Raw genomic sequence first — 20,446 nt, 5'->3', positions numbered from 1 at the left:
TAGCCAGTTGTTAGCCTCCCTAAAGTGGTTCGAGAGTTTCCAGGGTGCACCACGAGGAGGTCACCGGCCAACGCACCCCACAGAAAAATTACTTAGCTTAGCCTGATTTAACGAATAAGAGTGACGTTTTAGAGAACTTTAAACCAACCACATAATTGCAAAAACATCGTTGTTTATCATTCCTACCTGTAATAAGTATATTACCAGCAGGGAAATATCAGCTTTATTTAAATAATTAAATTTTGCCCCTAACTTCGTCGGCATGAATTCCTCTATGTCCAATGAATCCTCTATGTCTATGCAAAATCTAACAAACATCTATCCCACCATCCATCTAAACATTCGCACTTATAATATTAGTAAGATTGTAGGTGACCGAGTTAGTTAAATAAGGTTCGTAACTTAAATTTTGTCAATGTATTGCACAAAACCGTATCAAATGTTCCTGTCTTTAAATTGGATTATTAAGTAAATAAAATTAATACGTAACACCCATTACGTAAAATGATTTTCACTACAATAAAATAAAAGGCGTTTTTATTAAACATTTCAGGATAAATTGTTTCTAAAAAAACTTCTTATTTTGTTGACATTATGTTAGACAAATATACGTACTAAAATAATGTTGGCAAAATAACTGTGAGAAAAGAGTATTAAAAGATAAAAAAAACTCGTGACAAAATAAGCACTGATTTATTTAATAATGATGCCATCTTGTGGTCAGTATTTAAAATATGACAATTTATCAACACTATCGTTGGAACTAGCGCCATCTCTTATCACAATGTTATATGTCACGAAAATGATAATCGAAGCATTCAAACAAACTGCCTTAATATAATAATAGATGGCGCGATTACCAAATACTAAATTAAATTTTAAAATGATTTGTAAAAATTCAAAGTTTATTTTTTCATTCAACGGTCTTTATTTCATAAATGTAAGAAGGGGCGTTTTGTGTGTAGCTTACATTAATACAATTGTAGAGTAGTGCGTTGATTGATTAGAAGAGATTCCAATTTTTTATATACAAAATTCTATAATAATACACAAATGTTATCCAGACCAATTAATAAATTTAAATTATTGCAAAAAAAAACAAAGTTTCGTTTTGTTTAAGTAATCAAAAGTTATTAATCATTACTCACTTTGATTTCATTACAGCGATTAAGATCAAGAAAAGACGGACATAGTTAAGGGAAACGAACAAGATAACTTAGAAAAATGTAAATTACGAGCAATTTTAGTATGTGTTTAGTTAATTTTGAACATGTTATTATCCTAAGTGGTATTCAAGGTTCTTATCGAGGTACAGACTTATTTAATTTCATTAATATGTACAAAAATATAATCACAGACATAGGAAAAACTTAATCAAATAACTTATTATAACCTTGAACATTTTTTGTTCTTTTTATATAACATAAAAGTACAATGGGCATTCGTAATTGGAATCGACCAAAGCTTGTAGTAGGTGCCAGATTTCTTTAGAAGAAAAAAAAACAGCAATTTTTGTATTGTGAATCTTAGATCCAAGGCTAGAAGTACCGCCCAGGCTGATTCTGTGATTGGATCCGCTTATAACAAATGCAATAAATATTATTAGCAGTAATTTATTGTTAACAATAAACGGCAACCTTAATTTACTAACTAGCTTTCGCCCGCGATTCCGCATAGAATTAAAAAAAGACAAAAGTGAGTAGCCTACGAGTATGTGTTCTTCCAGATTCCAGACTATCCTCTACGTCTATGCCAAATTTCTCTCTCTCTCTCTCTGCCAAAAAAAACTCTCACAAATAAACATAAATACAACCATCTAAACATTCGCATTCAGATTAGTTAGTAAGACTAGAATTGTTAAATCCTTTGTTTTTCAATAAAGTTATATCGATTTCTGTTTCCATTTTTGTTTAAAAAAAATTCCTGCCTTAAAAAGAACAAATTATACTCTGAAATCATCATTATTAACAACTTAATGATAATAATGTATAGAACAAAGATTTATTTACAACTGTTCGTATGAATTGTAGCAAATTAAATGTGATAAATAATATTGCAACAGGCCATTGAAATGTTACAATGTAATTGAACCATTACATCTTCCGGGAGAATTAGAATAAAAAGGCATAATACTTAGTTTAGTCCTATATCCTGGATTTATTCACATTAAACACATTCTTAACCATATAAGAAAATGTTTTCCGTTATAGTAATTATAAACTAAACTAGTTTGAAATTAATTGTGTCAAATTATACGATCATTCGAACAGTTTCATTAAAAAACAGGTGCAAAGTTTTCTATTTACACATAACCATAATGACATTTTTTGGTCTCGAAACTTCATCTATACATATAATAAAATTGGAGTGTCTGTAATATCAAAAGAAAAATTACAGATTTCGGGAAGATGATGTATTTGCGTTACTTAATGAAAATCGTGTTTAATTTTTTTTTATCTGTCTGTCTATCCACAAGCCGCGTTTGTTCCGGGTGAGACGATTTCGATCGGACCTTTACTGAAGGGTAGGTTACATAGACGGGTATGTTATGCTATTTTTATCTTAATAATGCGTGGCCGAAGTTACGGGCAACAGCTAGTCATTACATACAAATAATTTCTATTTTTATTTGCGCGGGTCGCAAGTGCGCAAAGTTCAATCATTTCTAGGAACATATCGCTTCGTGGTCGAATCAGCCTTGTCATTTGATTTTGACCTTCTAACATTGTTAACGTCATGCTGCACCCATCCTAGATTGTGTCTATAAATAAAATAAAATAAAATAAAACAAAAGTACCTAATGTAAACTCACATATGCCCGTGACCTAAACCAATGGATGCAGTTTGCAATATGCTATTTCAATCATAATACAATTAAATTACTTGTAAAGTATACGTATTTAAAACATTAGGGACCTGTCCCACAATTCTTGTTAACTTTCAGATAACAATTCAACGTAATATGTGATGGAAGTGTCGAATTTTGGTACTCTATCTGACAGTAAAGTCGTTTTTAAGCTATCTGAACCTCTATCAGCCAGTGTTGGGACAGGCCTTTAATCGTGGCTTTATCCTTCTGATAAAGTAAATGATATCTCAAATAATGTGTACAGTCATCTTCATACGCGGTATTCCAGTTAAACAAAAATTAATCGTAACTTATACATATACATATAAAAAAGTTTCGTCAATTTAAAAAAGATACTGATTGCATTGAATATCGATTAAAGTACAGTGTAGACGACGTTAAAATTAACATTACTGATTTTGTAATTTCAATTGGTACAATACTTCCCTATAGATAAATCCCATTGTGTAGATTACTACCAACCTACGTTGTGTAGATTTCTTTGAAGTTAAAGCACTTACGTACCCAATGTTCTTGTACGGCAACCAGTTTACCTATCTCATTTGTGCCGTAACAGGTTCTGCTATAAACCCTCTATTTTTATAAATTATCAGGACATCTAGAGGATATCACTACACTTAGTGAGAAAATCTAACTGATGTTTTTTACGACTGAGTATAAAATGCTCACAGAGTTACTTCCAAAAGTCGTTCATATATTGTTAAAAAAGGTAAAAATGCATATTTATTAGTTAGAAGTTAAAATATTTAAAAAAGTAAATGTTTCTTTTAACATTTAATCCGTCAATAGAAATAAAAAAAGTATGCATGTAACAAAAATATGAATATCAAAAATCATCTATCTACGTCAGCATGGCAATTCCATGTTATTTAGGCTTAGTAATTTCGTTAATGTATCGATCGAGGTGCAGTTAGGTTTAAATCACATCTAGACATTTACGTTGCACTCGATATCCTTGACTTGATCGTTATCAGTGCGTTGATGTTCGTAATTTATCATCCGCCATTACAGATCACGACACGATTGACAAAACAATGACAACACTCTGCTTCAAAAGTACAATCAGGGAAATTTGCGGTGTTCGACTTACAATCTATAGTTGTTTTAACGTTTTGTACACATTGAGAAAACTCAGAACAATAGCTAACGCAATGTTTTAATCTGTCTCTACGAAAAAAAGTCGGTGAATGGTACACAATTAATTTATTTTTTATTATTAACACATCGTTTGCGCAACTCATTGCTACCTATTTGGTTATCTATGAGTATAGACGGAGTTTGGGTTTTGCTACGAATAAGTATTTTTTTCTGCAAGAGTGCCACCGCGTATTTCCGCGATTGTACATTGTAATTGCATCGCTTACCCCATACTTCATGTATTGAATAATTATTTGCACTTCATTGCGAATTCATTCAACAAATCATTAGTCAGCCAGTTTCATGTAATATTTTTTTATAAAACAAACATATTATCCATGAGTGACTTTATTAGTAAAAATAGACAGTGTGTTTTTAATGTTATTTTCTTTCCATAAATTAAATTACAGACTTGAAAGCAGGATTGTATCAGGTTAAATTATAATAATTAAATTAGATTCTTGTAACACGTCACTAAGACGGATTTCAGAGTTTTAGAATAAACATTTTGACTCTATGATTGTCTAATATAACAACGTAAACTTTTCACAAACATTTACATGTCTAAACAATGGTTGTAGCCTATGACACATTCTTAAAAATACTCCGCTTCAAGCATACAAATGAGAATAATAATTGTTTATTACATTTTTTTCTATCTCCATTGTTAGCAACTATGACGTGGCAAATGGAACGTCCCAAAAATTATCCAGATAAACCTGAACAGTTGGCATACTCCGCACGTAACATTGTCTTGATATCATGTGGGAAAGCCCGGTCAATACTAGGGTGACCATGATGTTTATTTTCAAGGATATATCCGGAATTAATTAATACTTTTAATAATCCAACAGTTCTATTTAACATTGTCCTTTATGTTACGTAACGACAAGAAAAATGCTTATATTTTTCTTCATTGTTCACTAGTTAATCATTTATAAATGTCAATAAATATACATAAGCCTGCCTTACCTTATGTATTTGTTTGTAATAAAATCTTGATAACCACATAAAGAAATTAATTTACAATTCAAGAAATAAATGAGGTGACGAATGATGTAAGGATACATTCCAGATCTTTATTTATAAAATACAAAGAACATCTTCTAGTAATGATTAATAATGTATTTAGCACGTGGGAATCTCATTTAAAAGCATATTGAGCTTGATTTATTACACTTACATCAGTAAAACAACCGACTTTGCCTTTTATAGTTTAAGGATGAATATTAACAGACGACGATTTTTTCTGTAGAAGTATGTCTACTATTTTTACTTTTGTTAGAGTTAGTACTAATCAGTGAAGATTTTTGACAGCCACTGAATTCGACTTCCCTTTGGTTATACTGACTCACTTATTTAATTAAATATTGAAACAATAATCCACGTTATTTCTGTAGCAAAATACAAAATGAATAATCAACAAGAAATTTTAAATTTTGTTCTTAAAATCATGGCCAACCTAGTAATATATATGCGAGGACCCGGACGTGATATTTTTTACATAGGACGAGATGCACTTACCAACTTCGTGACGAGATTCAACATTAAACAAGTATGATACATAGAACATCCAGCCGTGACATTAATAAATAATAAACTACAATTTAATATACATATTATCCACCCACACAATATAGGGATAATAATTTAAATCGACCATTTTGTTTACATAACGCAAAATAACTCTATCAGTCGCCTTGAGGAGTAACTAAGAGCGCATACTTTGATTAAACTATGGCACAACTGTTATGCGATTGTCGATTGTTTCGCAGCCAATTCAACTGTTTAGTTGCACAACTAAAAATCGAGTAGTGTGAACCTACATATAAGCTCACAGGAATCAAAGCGCGACTAAACAGTCGTGCGATAGTTTAGTCAAAGTGCGCGTTCTTAGTAAGAAAGGTTCAAGTGTATAACAGAAGCAATCCCTGCATTATTATTAAGATTTTTTTATACAAATTATTCTTAGAAGTTTCGTGTATTGTATTGCAATAGAAATACCACAAAATAAAGCGCACGCCGCAACTGACAGCTTCGTATAATTTACAACATAAATTAAAAAGATCGTGATACGCTGTAATGGTTTTCCCCTTAGTTTCCAAAAATTACGTTACTTTTGTACATATTTTTTGTTTTTTAATGTTGGTATTGAATATAATAAAAAGCAACACATTCTAGCAACATAGTGAGATGGGAAATGTTATCTACGTTTTACTAAAAAAACATGAATAATTTTCTGCTATCCATAAGGAAACTATATGACAACAATATTAAAATCGATTCATACATTTTAACCGACTTCCCAAAAGAAGGAGGTACTCAATTCGTCTGTATGTTTTTTTATGTGTGTTACAGCATAACTCCGCCGCTAGTGGGCCGATTTTGTTTAAGTTATATTTTAAAGATTATGACAAGTTAAAAAACTTCGCGGGCTCTATTAAGGCACCGCTTTTTGCTAGTGTAAATGAGTAATTGATAACTGAAATAAAATAAACACTACTCAAACAGAACTGCGATCGTTTACAGAACACTAGTTTTCGCCCGCAACTCCGTCCGCGTGAAATTAAAAATTAATAAAACATAGCCTTACTCACTGACAACATTGATTTGTAATGGTGATTTTGAAATCGGCCCAGTAGTTTTTGAGTTATTTCATTACAATCAAACAAACAAAGTTTTCCTCTTTATAATATTAGTATAGATTCGTTATTGTACTTCTTCATCTGTGATTACCAAGTTTATTATTAAATATAAACAATATTAATAATGACACATAATAGGTTACAAGCTAAACTATAATATAATCGACTATTAATAATACTATAATTATAATATTTATAAAAACTGTACAGGTTAATGTTTTACCCCAGTTAAGTTATCTGTGACTCAGTGACCTCATATTTTATAAACTTTGCAAATAATTGTAACAAATGCTTTGTTAATCTTTCCCTTGACGTGTTTATATTAACGTAGGTTTTGTTACCGAAAAATAAAAACAAAAACATCAAGTCTTATTGTGGTTATTAAAAAGAATTATTGATTCGAACAACACAGAATCAATTTCATGTTTCGTCTGACGAGTGTGTATAACTTAATTCCCCGTCCCCTTCCTACCCTTTTCTTGTAAAAGGATAGAAAGGGGAACAGGATTTGACGAAGGAGAAAACGCCTAGAAAGGGGAAATATCTACTCTCTGTGTGCCCCCTCCTCTATTTCGACCGTTTACTCGTTTACCATAAAAAATAAGTACAAAATACAACCACTAAACTGGCATAAAAAAATTCGTACATGCAAAAGTATTTCTCATAGAGTTACATTTTCTTTGTCTCATATTGTCTAACGACATAGACGTTAGTTAATATGAGCAAATTTTCTTTTAAAACCTAGTTCCCATATCATTGGCTAGGATTTGAAATGTTTCGGATGTTTTTTTCTGTATTGGATGAATTTTTTTTCGTTATCTATGTTTATTGGTGAATCCACGAGCTTACAGTGTATCAGCCTTACATAATAAGTAAAAGAAAATTTGTGTTTTGCTTATATTTAGTTTATTCCTAAGTTTAAGGTGTGCGCCCACACTTAATCAATAGTCTAATTAAACACTTGACAAAAGACATAAGTAATAAAATCCTGTTTTTCGAATAGGTAAAAAAGGTTACATATTAGATAAGTTATATTTTATTTTCTTCATGTAATACAGCCTTACGTCTTTTGTCAAGTGTTAGACTATTAAGGTGGGCGCACACTTTTGACTAAACTATTGTACACAAATGTTGTGAGATTGTCGATTGTTTCGCAGCCAATTCAACTGCTTAGCTGCACAACTAAAAATCGAGTAGTGTGCGCGTGTATATAAGTACATATAAATCAAAGCGCGACTAAATAGTTGTGCGTTTATTTATAAACATACGCAATAATCGATAGAGTTTATCAGAGTGTAGAATAAACAACTCTGTATTAAAAAAAAAGTTTCGCGCTACGATTTTCCCCTTACTCTATGTCAGAAGTTCAAGGTAACTTGCGGCCGCACAGCAACTGATTGTATTGTTTTACAATACACGAAAAATCTGATTTATTAATATCGTATTAATAAAAATAACATATTGAGTAATGAATGTACTTTTGTCTGTACGTTTCCAGATGCGTAGAGTACATGTATTTATTGATATACGTAAGTCGATCCGGCCTTTTTATTAATATGGAATAAGTAGCAGCCTAAATATGAACAAAAATCTAACAAAAAATGGTGGGTCCATTTTTCCCTGCAAGCACTACCTTTCGGATTAAAGAAGAATTATCAAAATCGGTCTACTAGCAACAGAGTTATGCCGTAACACACATAAAAAAAACATGCAGACGAATTAAGTACCTCCTTCTTTTGGGAAGTCTGTCAAAAAAAATGTAAGATATAGTACTTTACGCTGACAATTTTTTTCGGAAACTAAGAAAGACAACTCGTATAGCCGAGGATGGTTTTAATAGACCTTTTTTAAATAGAGTATTTAATTTTAGAAGGGAAAAAAATAAGAGTATTAAGAAGAAAATAATAAAGATTAGCTTATCGTAAACTTTCTTGAAATAGTGCATAAGATTGAGGAAATTATGTTTTTCCTATGTTAATTATAAACGACAAATAACTTTAATTAAAATTCATACGAAGACAATATTGTTTTATTCGATTTTCGAAGAATGCTATCGAATTGTTACTCTGAATCGATGTAATAAAACGTTACGAGATAAACACGTATTTCCTAATTAATGTTTACAATTATAAATCGATAATTGCTTGATAGAATGCCTCGATGTATGGATTAACGATGTTTTCATTCCACAACATGGAAATACTCGTTTTATTTGTAATTTAATAGTTATCTGTACTAAGAATAATACTACAAACACATCTTAATTAATAAACAAATCCTTTTAACAAAAAATAAGAAATACAAATATGAAATGTATTACCTACAGTTAAATTCAAATTAATAAAACACTAGTTTTCCGACTCTCAACACCGTCAGCAAGCAATTAAAGAAAAAAACAAAAGTAAGTAGCCTAAGTGTTCTTCTAGACTATCCTCTACATCTATGCCAAATTTCATCGAGATCCGTTCAGCGGCTTATGCTACAAATTCTAATAAACCTCTATCCATCCTAATTTTATGCAAATAAAATGTTAGTAAGATTTTATTTTATATTTCTAAGCTATGAAACTCGTCTAATATTATCTTAATTTTAGGGTTATGTTTTAGGTAATTTTACGTGAGCTAATTTTTCTCATGAACCTAGATCAGGGTCATCCTTTGCAAAACGACACAAGTATTTTTACTTAAAATAATTTCTCAACAGACTTGTAAACAATATGTGTAGTAACAAGAAGTAATAAAAAATGTCATACTGGTTTGGCAAGAGCAGTTCAAGGGATTAGGATTGTTCCCAACCGTCTCACCGCTCTTTTCCTACGTGAGAATAAAAAGTTTCATCTGTTCCACCTTTTAGTCCATCACCAAGAAGGTGACAGATGGAACCGTTGTGAAATAAAATAAGCTCCAAACGTCCCCTAGTCGCTAAAGGTGAAACGGATGAAACACTTTATTCTAATCTGTTCCCACGTGGGGACAGAGCGAGGTTGAGAATAATACATTGGGGAAGGCCTATATCGAACAGCGGTCAGAAAATGGCTGATGGTGATGAAAATAATTCAAAAGGTAGAAAAGGGGAGTATTTAATATCAAGAATCAAGATAACATACCTCGGTTTATTTCTCCACCAGATACGTTTTTTTAATTAGCAATCTCCTTATCGGATTTGCGATAATAACTAATGAAAGTACTGCCGTCGGTCCAGTTATTTCCAAAACAGGGGAAAAATAAACGCAGACTATACAATGCTCATTGTATCCATATTTGAAGTGCAGTTGACAGTTTTTTTTTCAATTTTTAAACAACAATTTAGGTAGATATTGAATGCTTTCATTTCTTAACTGAAACTGTTACCGTACTAACATGGGTTATTTTATTGTTTCGAATTGGTTGACGTTTTGTGTGTTTTAACAAGATTTTAATAGATAAAGGTAATCAGATGTTCTTTTTTATGTTATGAGATAAACGTAATTTACGTAATAAATATTAATTTACGTAATTAATTCACTGCCAAAGAGAGTTTATATTTAGTTATTTTTAGATGGAAATACAATTTTAATTTAGTCAAAATACAAATGTAAAAATGTGATTTATACAATTTATAGTCTTTTGAATTATTCAGTTCGTTTTTATGAACCGTTTTTACCTACATGTTACTTTATTTTTGTAATAACTAACATAATAATTTAAGGTGTGGGCAGATCCGGGGCGCGAGCGTAGTTTCAAAGGCGATTGTTTCCGAGTACTCGTGAATTGTGTTCCCGCAAACCGCGCTTACGTCGGCTATCTGTTAAGATGTATAAAAGGTTTATGCGTGTTAAGTCATCTTCAGTTAAGTGAGCGAACAGCCATGAGACGGGCTCTGTGCTATCTTGGATTGGTATCCCTGCTCGCCTTGAGCGATGCCTCAGGTAAATAGATTATTTTTATTAAAAACTAAATTAAGAGACAGTGGTTTAGGTATATTAATATGTGGATAAAACTATTACTTCATTCCTCCTAAAATATTCTAATGTTGAAATGATATTCATAACACTTTTAGTAAAGACTTCATTAGCATTCCCTTTCTCTTATAGGTCACAAGTTCGATCCCTCAGAAAATCCATGTTTCATTTTAATCAGTAACGTCTTCATAAAAACCCTAGTTGGTTTTAATTATATCGAGTTCTTATTGCGTACTGCTGTTATAAGTGTAGTTAATATCATCTAGAGGTTAAAACATCATTCATTCCGCGCTAATGATTTCGTAATCATTATCGTTTTTATTTATCACTTCTATGCAATTCAAAGGCACTTCCTCTTTGTACTCTTCATTTTTTATGAAAAACAAATATTGTTATATAAACACGATCGTACTTTTCTGAAATTTATGCTCAATTATTTTTTTTAAATAATGATTTTTTATGTAGAAATTGATAGTGAACAATGAATTGAAATATAAATGACAGCTGAAGTGAATATTTGTCGAATTGCTTTCTACGAGTATAACAATAAAAATGAATTTAACATAGTTTTAATCGAATCTGTTTTTTGGTTTACAGAAAGGCTACGCCGTAGCGGAGGCTATGGTGGAGGAGGAGGCGGCGGTGGATTTGGTTTTGGGGGCGGCGGAGGCGGAGGTTTCGGTTACGGCGGAGGTGGAGGCGGCGGCGGAGGTGGAGGAGGAGGCTTCGGCGGCGGCCTAGGAGGTGGACTCGGTGGCGGCCTCGGTGGAGCAATCGGCGGTGGCCTCGACGGCATTCGCAAAGGAGTAAACGATATCATCGGCAAGGTTCACTCCGGATTTTCGCATTTAGGCGGTGGCATTGGAGGCGGAATTGGAGCCGGCGGTGGACTGGGAGGTGGCGCCGGCGGTGGTGTGGGTGGTGGTGCCGGCCACGGCGCTGGTCTCGGAGGCGGTACTGGCGGTGGACTGGGAGGAGGTGTAGGCGGTAGCGCTGGACTCGGAGGTGGCGTTGGAGGAGGCTCCGGACTTGGAGGTGGCTCTGGAGGCGGCAGCGGGTTTGGAGGAAAAGATGAGAAAGTAATTTACACGAAGTCCGATGATGGAAAATCTGGAGGATTTGCTTTCACTGGCACTCTAGATGGCGGAAAAGGTGGCTACGGCGGCGGTGGAGGATACAGTGGCGGTAATAGTGGCAGTGGAGGCTATGGCGGTGGAGCTGGATTCGGAGGAGGGGCTGGCGGAGGCTCTGGTGGGGGTTCCGGTGGTAGTGGAGGAAGTGGATTCGGAAGTGGAAGCGGAAACTTAGGGGGCGGACTTGGAGGAGGATTTGGAGGCAATGGAGGGGGTTCTGGCTTTGGAGGAGGCAATGGTGCCGGAGGCAGCCATGGACATAGTGGAATCGGAAGCGGAGGCTTTGGGGGTGGAACTGGAAATGGCGGTGGTTCCGGTGGCCTAGGAGGAGGGTATGGTGGTGGAACTAGCACAGGCGGTGGACTCGGCGGAAGCAGCAGTGGAAACATTGGTGGCAGCGCGGGAGGTAGCGGTGGATTTGGCGGAAGCGGATCAGGTGGTGCCGGAGGAAAAGGTGGCTACGGAGGAAGCGGTAATGGAGGCTTCGGAGGTGGTCTCAGTGGGGGCAGTGGTCTCGGTGGAGGCGCTGGACTTGGAGGAGGTGCTGGACATGGAGAAGGGGCTGGCCTTGGCGGAGGTGCTGGCCTTGGCGGAGGTGCTGGTCATGGAGGAGGTGCTGGGCTTGGAGGGAGCGCTGGTGGTTCTGGTTCAGGAAACGGTGGAGCTGGCTTTGGAGGTTCCGGAGGAAAAGGTGCATACGGAAGCGGAGGTAGTAGCCTTGGAGGCGGATTTGGTGGCGGCGCTGGACTTGGTGGAGGCAGCGGACACGGAGGTGGTAATGGATTCGGTGGAAGTTCTGGTACCGGTTTAAACTCTGGAAGCACTGGTGGTTTCGGTGCCTCGGGTGGAAAAGGCGGCTACGGGGGAAGTAGCGGCACTGGCGGGGGTTTCGGAGGCGGTGCAGGATTGGGTGGATATGGAAGTGGTAGTGGAGGATCAGGCTCTGGAGGAGCCGGTGGCTTCGGAAGCTCAGGAGGAAGTAGCAATGGTGCCGGCAATGGGTTCGGTGGAGGCGCTGGACTAGGAGGTGGTAATGGATTTGGAGGAGGCTCCGGATCGGGTACAGGCCATGGAGGAGGCTCTGGAGGTTATGGTGGTTCTGCAGGAGGAAGCAGTAGTGGAGGGCATGGAGGCGGCCTGGGGAGTGGTGGCGGCCTAGGTGCCGGACTCGGAGGTGGTCTGGGTGGAGGTCACGCTGGTGGTGTAGGAGGAGGCCTAGGAGGAGGACTCGGCGGGGGCCTAGGCGGAGGACTCGGCGGAGGCCTAGGTGGAGGACTTGGCGGCGGCTTGGGTGGAGGTCTTGGTGGTGGCCATGGACTTGGAAGCAATGCATTGAGTTCAAGTAGTGCAAGTGCTGGTGGATACGGCACCAAGGGTGGCTGCGGGTCAAGTGCTTGTGGCGGTGGGTACGGAGCGCACAGTCATAGTGGGGCCTTTGCTTCCGCCAGTGCTCATGCGTCAGCGTCAGCTAGCGCCAGCAGTTACGGATAAGTTATATCTGTGCAATGTAGTTACAATGTGTATGAATGAATTGGCAAGTCTAGTATCTTCTATTCATGTAATCAACGAAATATGCTTAAGTACTCAGGCGTTTTGTAATTTTACTTGATAATTACTCTGTGATGATAGTTATTAACTGTTTAAATCTAGCTTCGAATAAAGTTATTTTTATAAACTATGTTAATTTTTTTATTCCCTCCTTAACCCTAAAAACTATATAACTACTGAGTTATCAATCTTATTGAAATATCTTCCAAAATTGTTTTAACCCTTAGTTTGCGTTAATATTCAATACACACAGCATTTCTACAAGTATTCTTTTTAATCCAAATAATATTTAGACAATTTTGATTAGATGGAAATTGAAACACATGGTAATGCTAAGTTGAGTATTGGTTTTTAAAGTGGACAGTCTAATGTTACACAATTACAATTAAAAATAAAAAGCAATGTGGCCTAACGATGCCGTGCGCTAATTTAACTAGTTAAATTAACACTACATACATACTTAAAGCCTCAGCCCCGCAATAATGGGGACAAACTACTAAGGCCGATGTGGACAAGCTTCTGGAGCATTCAACGGACAACAAAGACAATGCAAATAATTAAAATTGTATAGGTTTAGAGAAAAAAAGAGTAAATATGAATTAACAGAAATTTTATTCTCATACCTATGTAAATGCAAGAAATCGGTATAAAGTAGATGTATTTTTCAATGGAAAAAATTAACTTTTTGACCGACTTCCCAAAAGAAGGAGGTACTCAATTCGTCTGTATGTTTTTTTTTATTTTTTTTTTTGATAAAAATAATTATTAATAACTTACATAGAACATATAAAACTCATAAGATACCGCTGTCCATAAACATCCGCATTTGCAGATGCGTTGCGTATCCTTCATTGTCGGAGGAGGAGACGCACATAAAAAGGGATATTTTCTCTTCCTCTGCGTCTCCGCCGCCGTCCAGTCCACTTTTCCTTGTAAGAAAAGGGTGAAAAGCGAAAGGGACTAAAATTAGGACTCCAGCATCAAAGTGAACAGAGTTAACTAGAAAGATACTACAACACTACTTTCGTACATATTTTGACTAAGAAGCTTGTTATTAAAATGTTTTTACGAAATTGTTAGTAATAAAATACATGTGCCAAAAATAAATAATGTACTTTTTTATAAATTTCGTTGTTTTCTATTTACTCGGAAACCGGGGTCAAAAGAAACAAGATAAGGTTGAATATAGAAAAATACGTTAAAGCTTTCAATTACAACTTTTATCATTTTATCAAAATAATATTGAGATGAGAAAGTCTAGATGGATGGATGGATGTTTGACGTATATCCAGAACGGTTCAACAGATCTCGCTGGAATTTGGCATAGATGTAGTACGTAGTCTGAAAGAACATATAAGCAACTAATTAAATTTTTTTATCCCGCGCAGACGGAGTCGCGGGCGATTGCTAGTAGATAAATAACGAAGTCAGCTAAATGTACTTCTTGTTCAAATTAATATTACCTCTAGTGTTATCGACTGAAGTGTCTATTCCCTTATTAAATTCCCCTTTCGCCTACATTGACCCTAAGGGCGTTTACATTCACTCTATCGTATATTACCTCAAAATCGTAAAACAATGCGTGCGTCTTGATTTTACAATAAATAAAAAGTTATGAATTGTCTATTAAAATAGTTAGATGAATCTTCAAAGCTCAATTTTAAGCAAAACTTTTGCTAAGTCTGAAATCATGTGAAAGACACGATCGCTTTAATATTGTTTCCTCTTCAAATTTTTGGTTAACTCATTTTGTTTTAAATAAATGCAATATACACGAACATTTTTAAACATTCCTTTAATTTCGTTAAATTAAACTTATGAAATGATTACTAATATTTGACATTTAATTTGACAGTGATAGAGTAAACACTAGCATACAATAACATTGTTATCAATGAAATTCAAGGATTGGGTTACTGGAGTATCAGGGAAATATTAAGTCAATAAATAAATAATAACCTTGGTAATGTAAACAAACTTGGTAAATGCCATCAAAACATTGAATATATTTATGTTTGTAAAAACCTATCGCGTAAATAAAAATATTGTATATTCCCTCGTCTGATAACGTCGGTATATTTTTATATATAAACGCATCGGATTGCAGTTGATGACATTCGCAACGAGAGTCGCCATGCAAACTCCTCTTTGCTACTTCATTCTGTCGCTTCTTTCACTCGGAAATGCAGCTGGTAAGTTTTTACTCATCATTTATAAGACTTGTATCGTTTTAAACAATCGAAGTTACAAGTAATAATCTATGCATTACTAGTTACTGCTAGTTACATTTATTTAAAGTGCCTTATTTTTGAAGTGATTTTCATTTTTTCTTATATTCCCTATTTCTATTTGAGAATTATGTTAAATGTTGTAACGTTTTGTATTTTGGTGTTTAATTAGAATAATAAAAATACATAAAGTAAAGTTTAATTAAACGAGATAGAGTTGTTATCTAGATAGACGTTAAATGTATGCAATAAATAAATGTATCTAGTAATATTCTGCAGCGTTAATAAAATTAGAATAACTGCGCGTAAAAGCAAAAAGTTAAATTCGTGCGGCATTTGCGTGAAATATGATGAAAATTCATTTTTAAATTTCGTCTGTCTGTCCCCAAGTTTGTTCTAATAGTTTAACTATACAGTTCGACTGTTCAATTGAAAATGTCAGTTAGAAATGAGCATATATAACGAGCATAATTTTATGAAACTCCAAAAGCTTTTATGAGTTTTTAATATTACACTTTTTTTCTAACTTTAATTAAATTAAAACCCTATCTGTGCTGCATTTTCTCTAAGTACAATTAAAATTCCTTTGTAATATGACCGCATGATATTTTAATTTTCTTTAAGTTAAATAAATTTTGCAGAGAGACTTCGCCGAAGGGCTTATTACGACAGTAGCGGGTACGGAGGAGGATATGGTAGTGGTGGAGGTTATGGCTACGGCGACGGAAGTGGAGGCGGCGGTGGCGGAGGCGGTGGTGGAGGGGGCGGAGGTGGACTGGGAGGAGGTGTAGGCGTAGGCCTTGGAGGTGGTATTGGCAGTGCTCTTGGATTAGGCCTAGATCTGGCTAGTAGCCTCGTAGCTGGACTGCATGGAGTCCATCACGAAATAAAAGGGATAGACGGTGGAAACGGCGGTGGTCAAGCAGGCGGACATGGTGGAGGCCTAGGTGGAGGCTTTGGAGGTGGATTGGGTGGAGGAATGGGCGGTGGTCACGGCGACAGACAAGAAGGTGGGCATGTTGGAGACATTGGAAGCGGCCTAGGTGGAGGTATCGGAGGTGGTTTGGGTGGAGGAATGGGCGGTGGTCACGGCGTTGGACGAGGAGGTGGTCATGGAGGCGGACATGGGGGAGGCATTGGTGGAGGCATCGGAGGTGGTTTGGGTGGAGGAATCGGAGGTGGTCACGGCGGTGGTCAAGGAGGCGGACATGGGGGAGGCATTGGTGGAGGCCTAGGTGGAGGTATCGGAGGTGGATTGGGTGGAGGAATGGGCGGTGGACACGGCGATGGACAAAGTGGTGGACATGGTGGAGGCATTGGAGGCGGCCTAGGCGGTGGCATCGGAGGGGGATTGGGTGGAGGAGTTGGCGGTGGACACGGTGGTGGACATGGTGGAGGCATTGGAGGCGGCCTAGGTGGAGGCATCGGTGGCGGTTTGGGTGTTGGAATAGGTGGTGGGCACGATGAAGGGCAAGGAGGTGGACATGGTGGAGGCTTAGGTGGTGGCATTGGAGGGGGATTTGGTGGTGGACATGGTGACGGGCATGAAGATGGTTTTGGAGGCGAACACGGAAACGGGCAAGGAGGTGGACACGGAGACGGGCAAGGAGGTGGACATGATGAAAGCTTAGGTGGTGGCATCGGAGATAGAATAGGAGGTGGACACGGCGGAGGTTTAGGCGGAGGCTTTGGTGGAGGACGAGGTGGAGGCGTAGGTGGAGGCGTAGGTGGGGGTATCGGAGGCGGTTTGGGTGGAGGCAAGGGCGGAGGCTTGGGAAGCTTAGGCGGAGGCATCGGAGCTGGATTAGGCGGTGGACACAGCAGTGAACAAGGAGGCGGAAAAGGTGGTGGCCAAGGAGGTGGACATGGTGGAGGCTTTGGTGGAGGACGAGGTGGAGGCATCGGAGGTGGATTGGGTGGAGGAAAGGGCGGTGGTCAAGGAGATGGACATGGTGGAGGCCTAGGAGGAGGCATCGGAGGCGGTTTGGGTGGAGGAATCGGAGGTGGTCACGGCGCTGTTCAAGGAGGCGGACAAGGGGGAGGCATTGGTGGAGGCCTAGGTGGAGGCATCGGAGGTGGATTGGGTGGAGGACTGGGCGGTGGACACAGCGATGGACAAGGAGGTGGACATGGTGAAGGCATTGGAAGCGGCCTAGGTGGAGGTATCGGAGGAGGTTTAGGTGGAGGAATTGGCGGTGGACATGGAGGAGGACACGGGGGAGGCCTTGGTGGTGGTATAGGCGGCGGATTGGGGGGCGGCCTTGGTGGAGCACTAGGTAATATACTTGGTGGTGGACTAAGTGGGGGTCTAGGTGGGGGTCTAGGAGGTGGACTTGGTGGGGGACATGGTGGTAGACACGCTTACCACAAAGAAGATCTCAGTGCTGAATGTGATGATAGCCATGAAGATCCTTCTGTATTCGGTGATGGAAATGAACTTGATGATAGTAAGGAAGGCTACTTTAGCCATCGAAGTTCACCTTCAGCTTTCGCTCATTCCAAGTCTTCGGCTAAAGTACACACATATTTCTTATAGGAAGCGAGTTAAAATAAATGAGCGTATTACGAGTATAAGTACATAATTTAAATTAAACATATTTAACCGACTTTTTTAAATATTTCAACTAAATATAGCATGTATAATTGGTTAATAGATCTTTTTATTTATATAGGTAGTTAATATGTACAAAATTTTGTTAGTCTATTAAATTTAATTATAAGGTATTCTATGTGTTTTTTTTTACATATACATTCATACAATATGATGGTGACAAATCCTAACCCTCCCTTTTAAACTTAAAAAAGATTTTGATGTTTTATATATAGTTTGAGTATAACAGATCCAAGAACCTAGTTATTGAAATAATTAAGAAATATGAAATTACTTTGACTTCGAAACAGTTAAAATATAGTTAGAGAAATCAGAAATTTAACAAGGTTAGATTTTAACTTAAAATGGAAAACATAAACAAGGTAGTTCAGCAGAATCATGAAAAACTTGTATCGAACACATTATTATACCAAAACAGAAATTTCGTAGTTACAATTATCATATCTAAAACAACCTTAAAAATTTAACAAAGGAACGTATAAGTGTTTTTTTTTTGTCAGTACTTATTTCATTGCAGTTAAATTTTGTACCTGTAGACATCGTTTAACACTCAGACGGTTTGTGTTCTAATAAGTTGCTATGGTCTCTTTTTATAGTATTTTACAGAGGAAAAACCTAACAATATTTTAGTAACTGTAGGTACGTAAAAAGTGTATTCTAAGTACACTTCTTGTATATGATAAGGAAAACGTGAACAATTTTTTAATCGTGATTGAATTTCATTGAATTAGATCAGCAAATGTTATTATTTTTTTTTAAATATCACCGTTGTGTTTAGCTTGTAGTGTGTGGTAACTGGTAACTAATTTGATATCTAAAACGCTAAATCATAATGTCCTTGATAAATTTTCGATACATTTTCCTTTGGGCTTCCATAACAGTAGATTTATTTTAACAAATTACTTTCTAGAATATATGTTAACAGCTACAACCAGTAAATGTAGATTTTTATGTAATGGTTTGGGTTTAAATACGTGATATCTTAGTTTAAAAATAGACCTCATTCCAGATAAAATGTAGATAATTGGATAATCATCTTAACTGGCAATTTGCGATTAATAAATTCCATAGAATTACAATTACACATTTTTAACTTTATATTATAGTAAATAGTAAAGGAAAAATCCCTTCTTATAATCTATACTATTATAATAAAGCGTAAACACACACTTATTAGTTGCCTAAGATGTCAGCAATTACAGCATATTTTTGAGTTATTATTTTTTTAATAATAAGCCCTACACTTACGTCTCGCTTTAGGCTATATCTTTTAACGCCATTAAACTTAGGGGGTAAATATTTTGGACAAAACCCATAATGTGGGAAAGTATAATTGAATTTGACAATGAAGTCGCACGGGAACAGCTAGTAATACAATAAATCGTAACACCAAGAAATTTTATGTGAAATGCCTATCATTTCAAGTTTAAAACGATAAAATTGTAGACAAAACAAAAGATATACATTCAACTATATTAAAGTTAGTCTAAACTTTGAATTCAGACTTGATAAGTTCGAAATTACAGTCGATAAAAATAAGAAACTGCATCTCAAAAATATAATAAAAAAACAAGAAAAATAGAGCTGGTATTTCACCTAATTATTCATGTTATTTACCACACAAGATGAAGAATGATTTTCCTTTGAACAAATAAATTATTCAAACTTCGTGATTTTTTGCATCAATATAAATAATACCGATAATATGTACGTCATGAAGCTCATCTGTATTCCAATTAGCTGAATTCCTGCGAAGTGGTTCACGACTATATTGATAAAATTCAGTAGCCGCTATAAAAGGGATTGGAGTCTTAGTGTTTGTACAGTTAAAGTGAACCAGTAGCTATGAAACGAACGCTCGTTTGCCTCGGTCTTAGCTTTCTCCTAGCTTTCAGTGAAGCTGCAGGTATTTTATTATTTTAAATAAAATTTTCAATGTGTTTAAAAAAAAACAATTGGGTATTATTATACCATTAAATACCTGCTACGCAATAAACTAAATATATTTCCGCCTTAAAAATGTCTTGTTTAACCTTCAGTTGCATTTCACAAAAAATAAATAGTAAAGTATGTTTGGTTAAACGTTTTTTGCATCTGTTATGATTTTTTTCGGCTTGTAACTTACGGCCTATTAATATTGTTCTAGTTTAAAAAAGTTTAAAAAAGCTACATTATAAAAGTATTTAATTCTTACTGGAAAATTGTTGTAACCATATTAATATTTTAAATGCTATATTTTTAGTGAGAGTCCGTCGCGGTGGAGAGCACAGCGACGGTGAGCACGGCAACGTCAGGGGAGGTGGAGGTGGCGGAGGAATCGGTTTCGGAGGCGGGA

The 20,446-nt window shown here is 36.4% G+C and overlaps 1 protein-coding gene across 2 annotated transcripts; it reads left to right on the top strand.

Annotated features, from left to right (window-relative positions):
• The first annotated feature begins 9,996 nt into the window (after positions 1–9,996).
• LOC106111968 (glycine-rich cell wall structural protein-like) lies at positions 9,997–18,196 on the top strand. Of its 2 annotated transcripts, none has more exons than XM_013294188.1 (3): positions 9,997–10,078; positions 15,380–15,464; positions 16,142–18,196. In XM_013294188.1, the coding sequence occupies exons 2-3, from the start codon at positions 15,383–15,385 to the stop codon at positions 18,034–18,036; spliced, it is 1,977 nt and encodes a 658-aa protein (XP_013149642.1). In that variant the 5' UTR covers positions 9,997–10,078; positions 15,380–15,382; the 3' UTR covers positions 18,037–18,196. The 2 variants fall into 2 exon arrangements, with proteins under 2 accessions (XP_013149642.1, XP_013149641.1); XM_013294187.1 differs by lacking the exons at positions 15,380–15,464; positions 16,142–18,196 and adding exons at positions 10,339–10,558; positions 11,189–13,402 and having other exon boundaries at positions 9,998–10,078.
• The last annotated feature ends 2,250 nt before the right edge of the window (positions 18,197–20,446 follow it).

The sequence above is a fragment of the Papilio polytes genome, unplaced genomic scaffold (assembly GCF_000836215.1).
Source record: "Papilio polytes unplaced genomic scaffold, Ppol_1.0 DF824146.1, whole genome shotgun sequence".
Classification (NCBI taxonomy): domain Eukaryota; kingdom Metazoa; phylum Arthropoda; class Insecta; order Lepidoptera; family Papilionidae; genus Papilio; species Papilio polytes.
The sequence above is the reverse complement of the archived record's forward strand: the minus strand, read 5'-3'. Positions and strand labels throughout refer to the sequence as shown.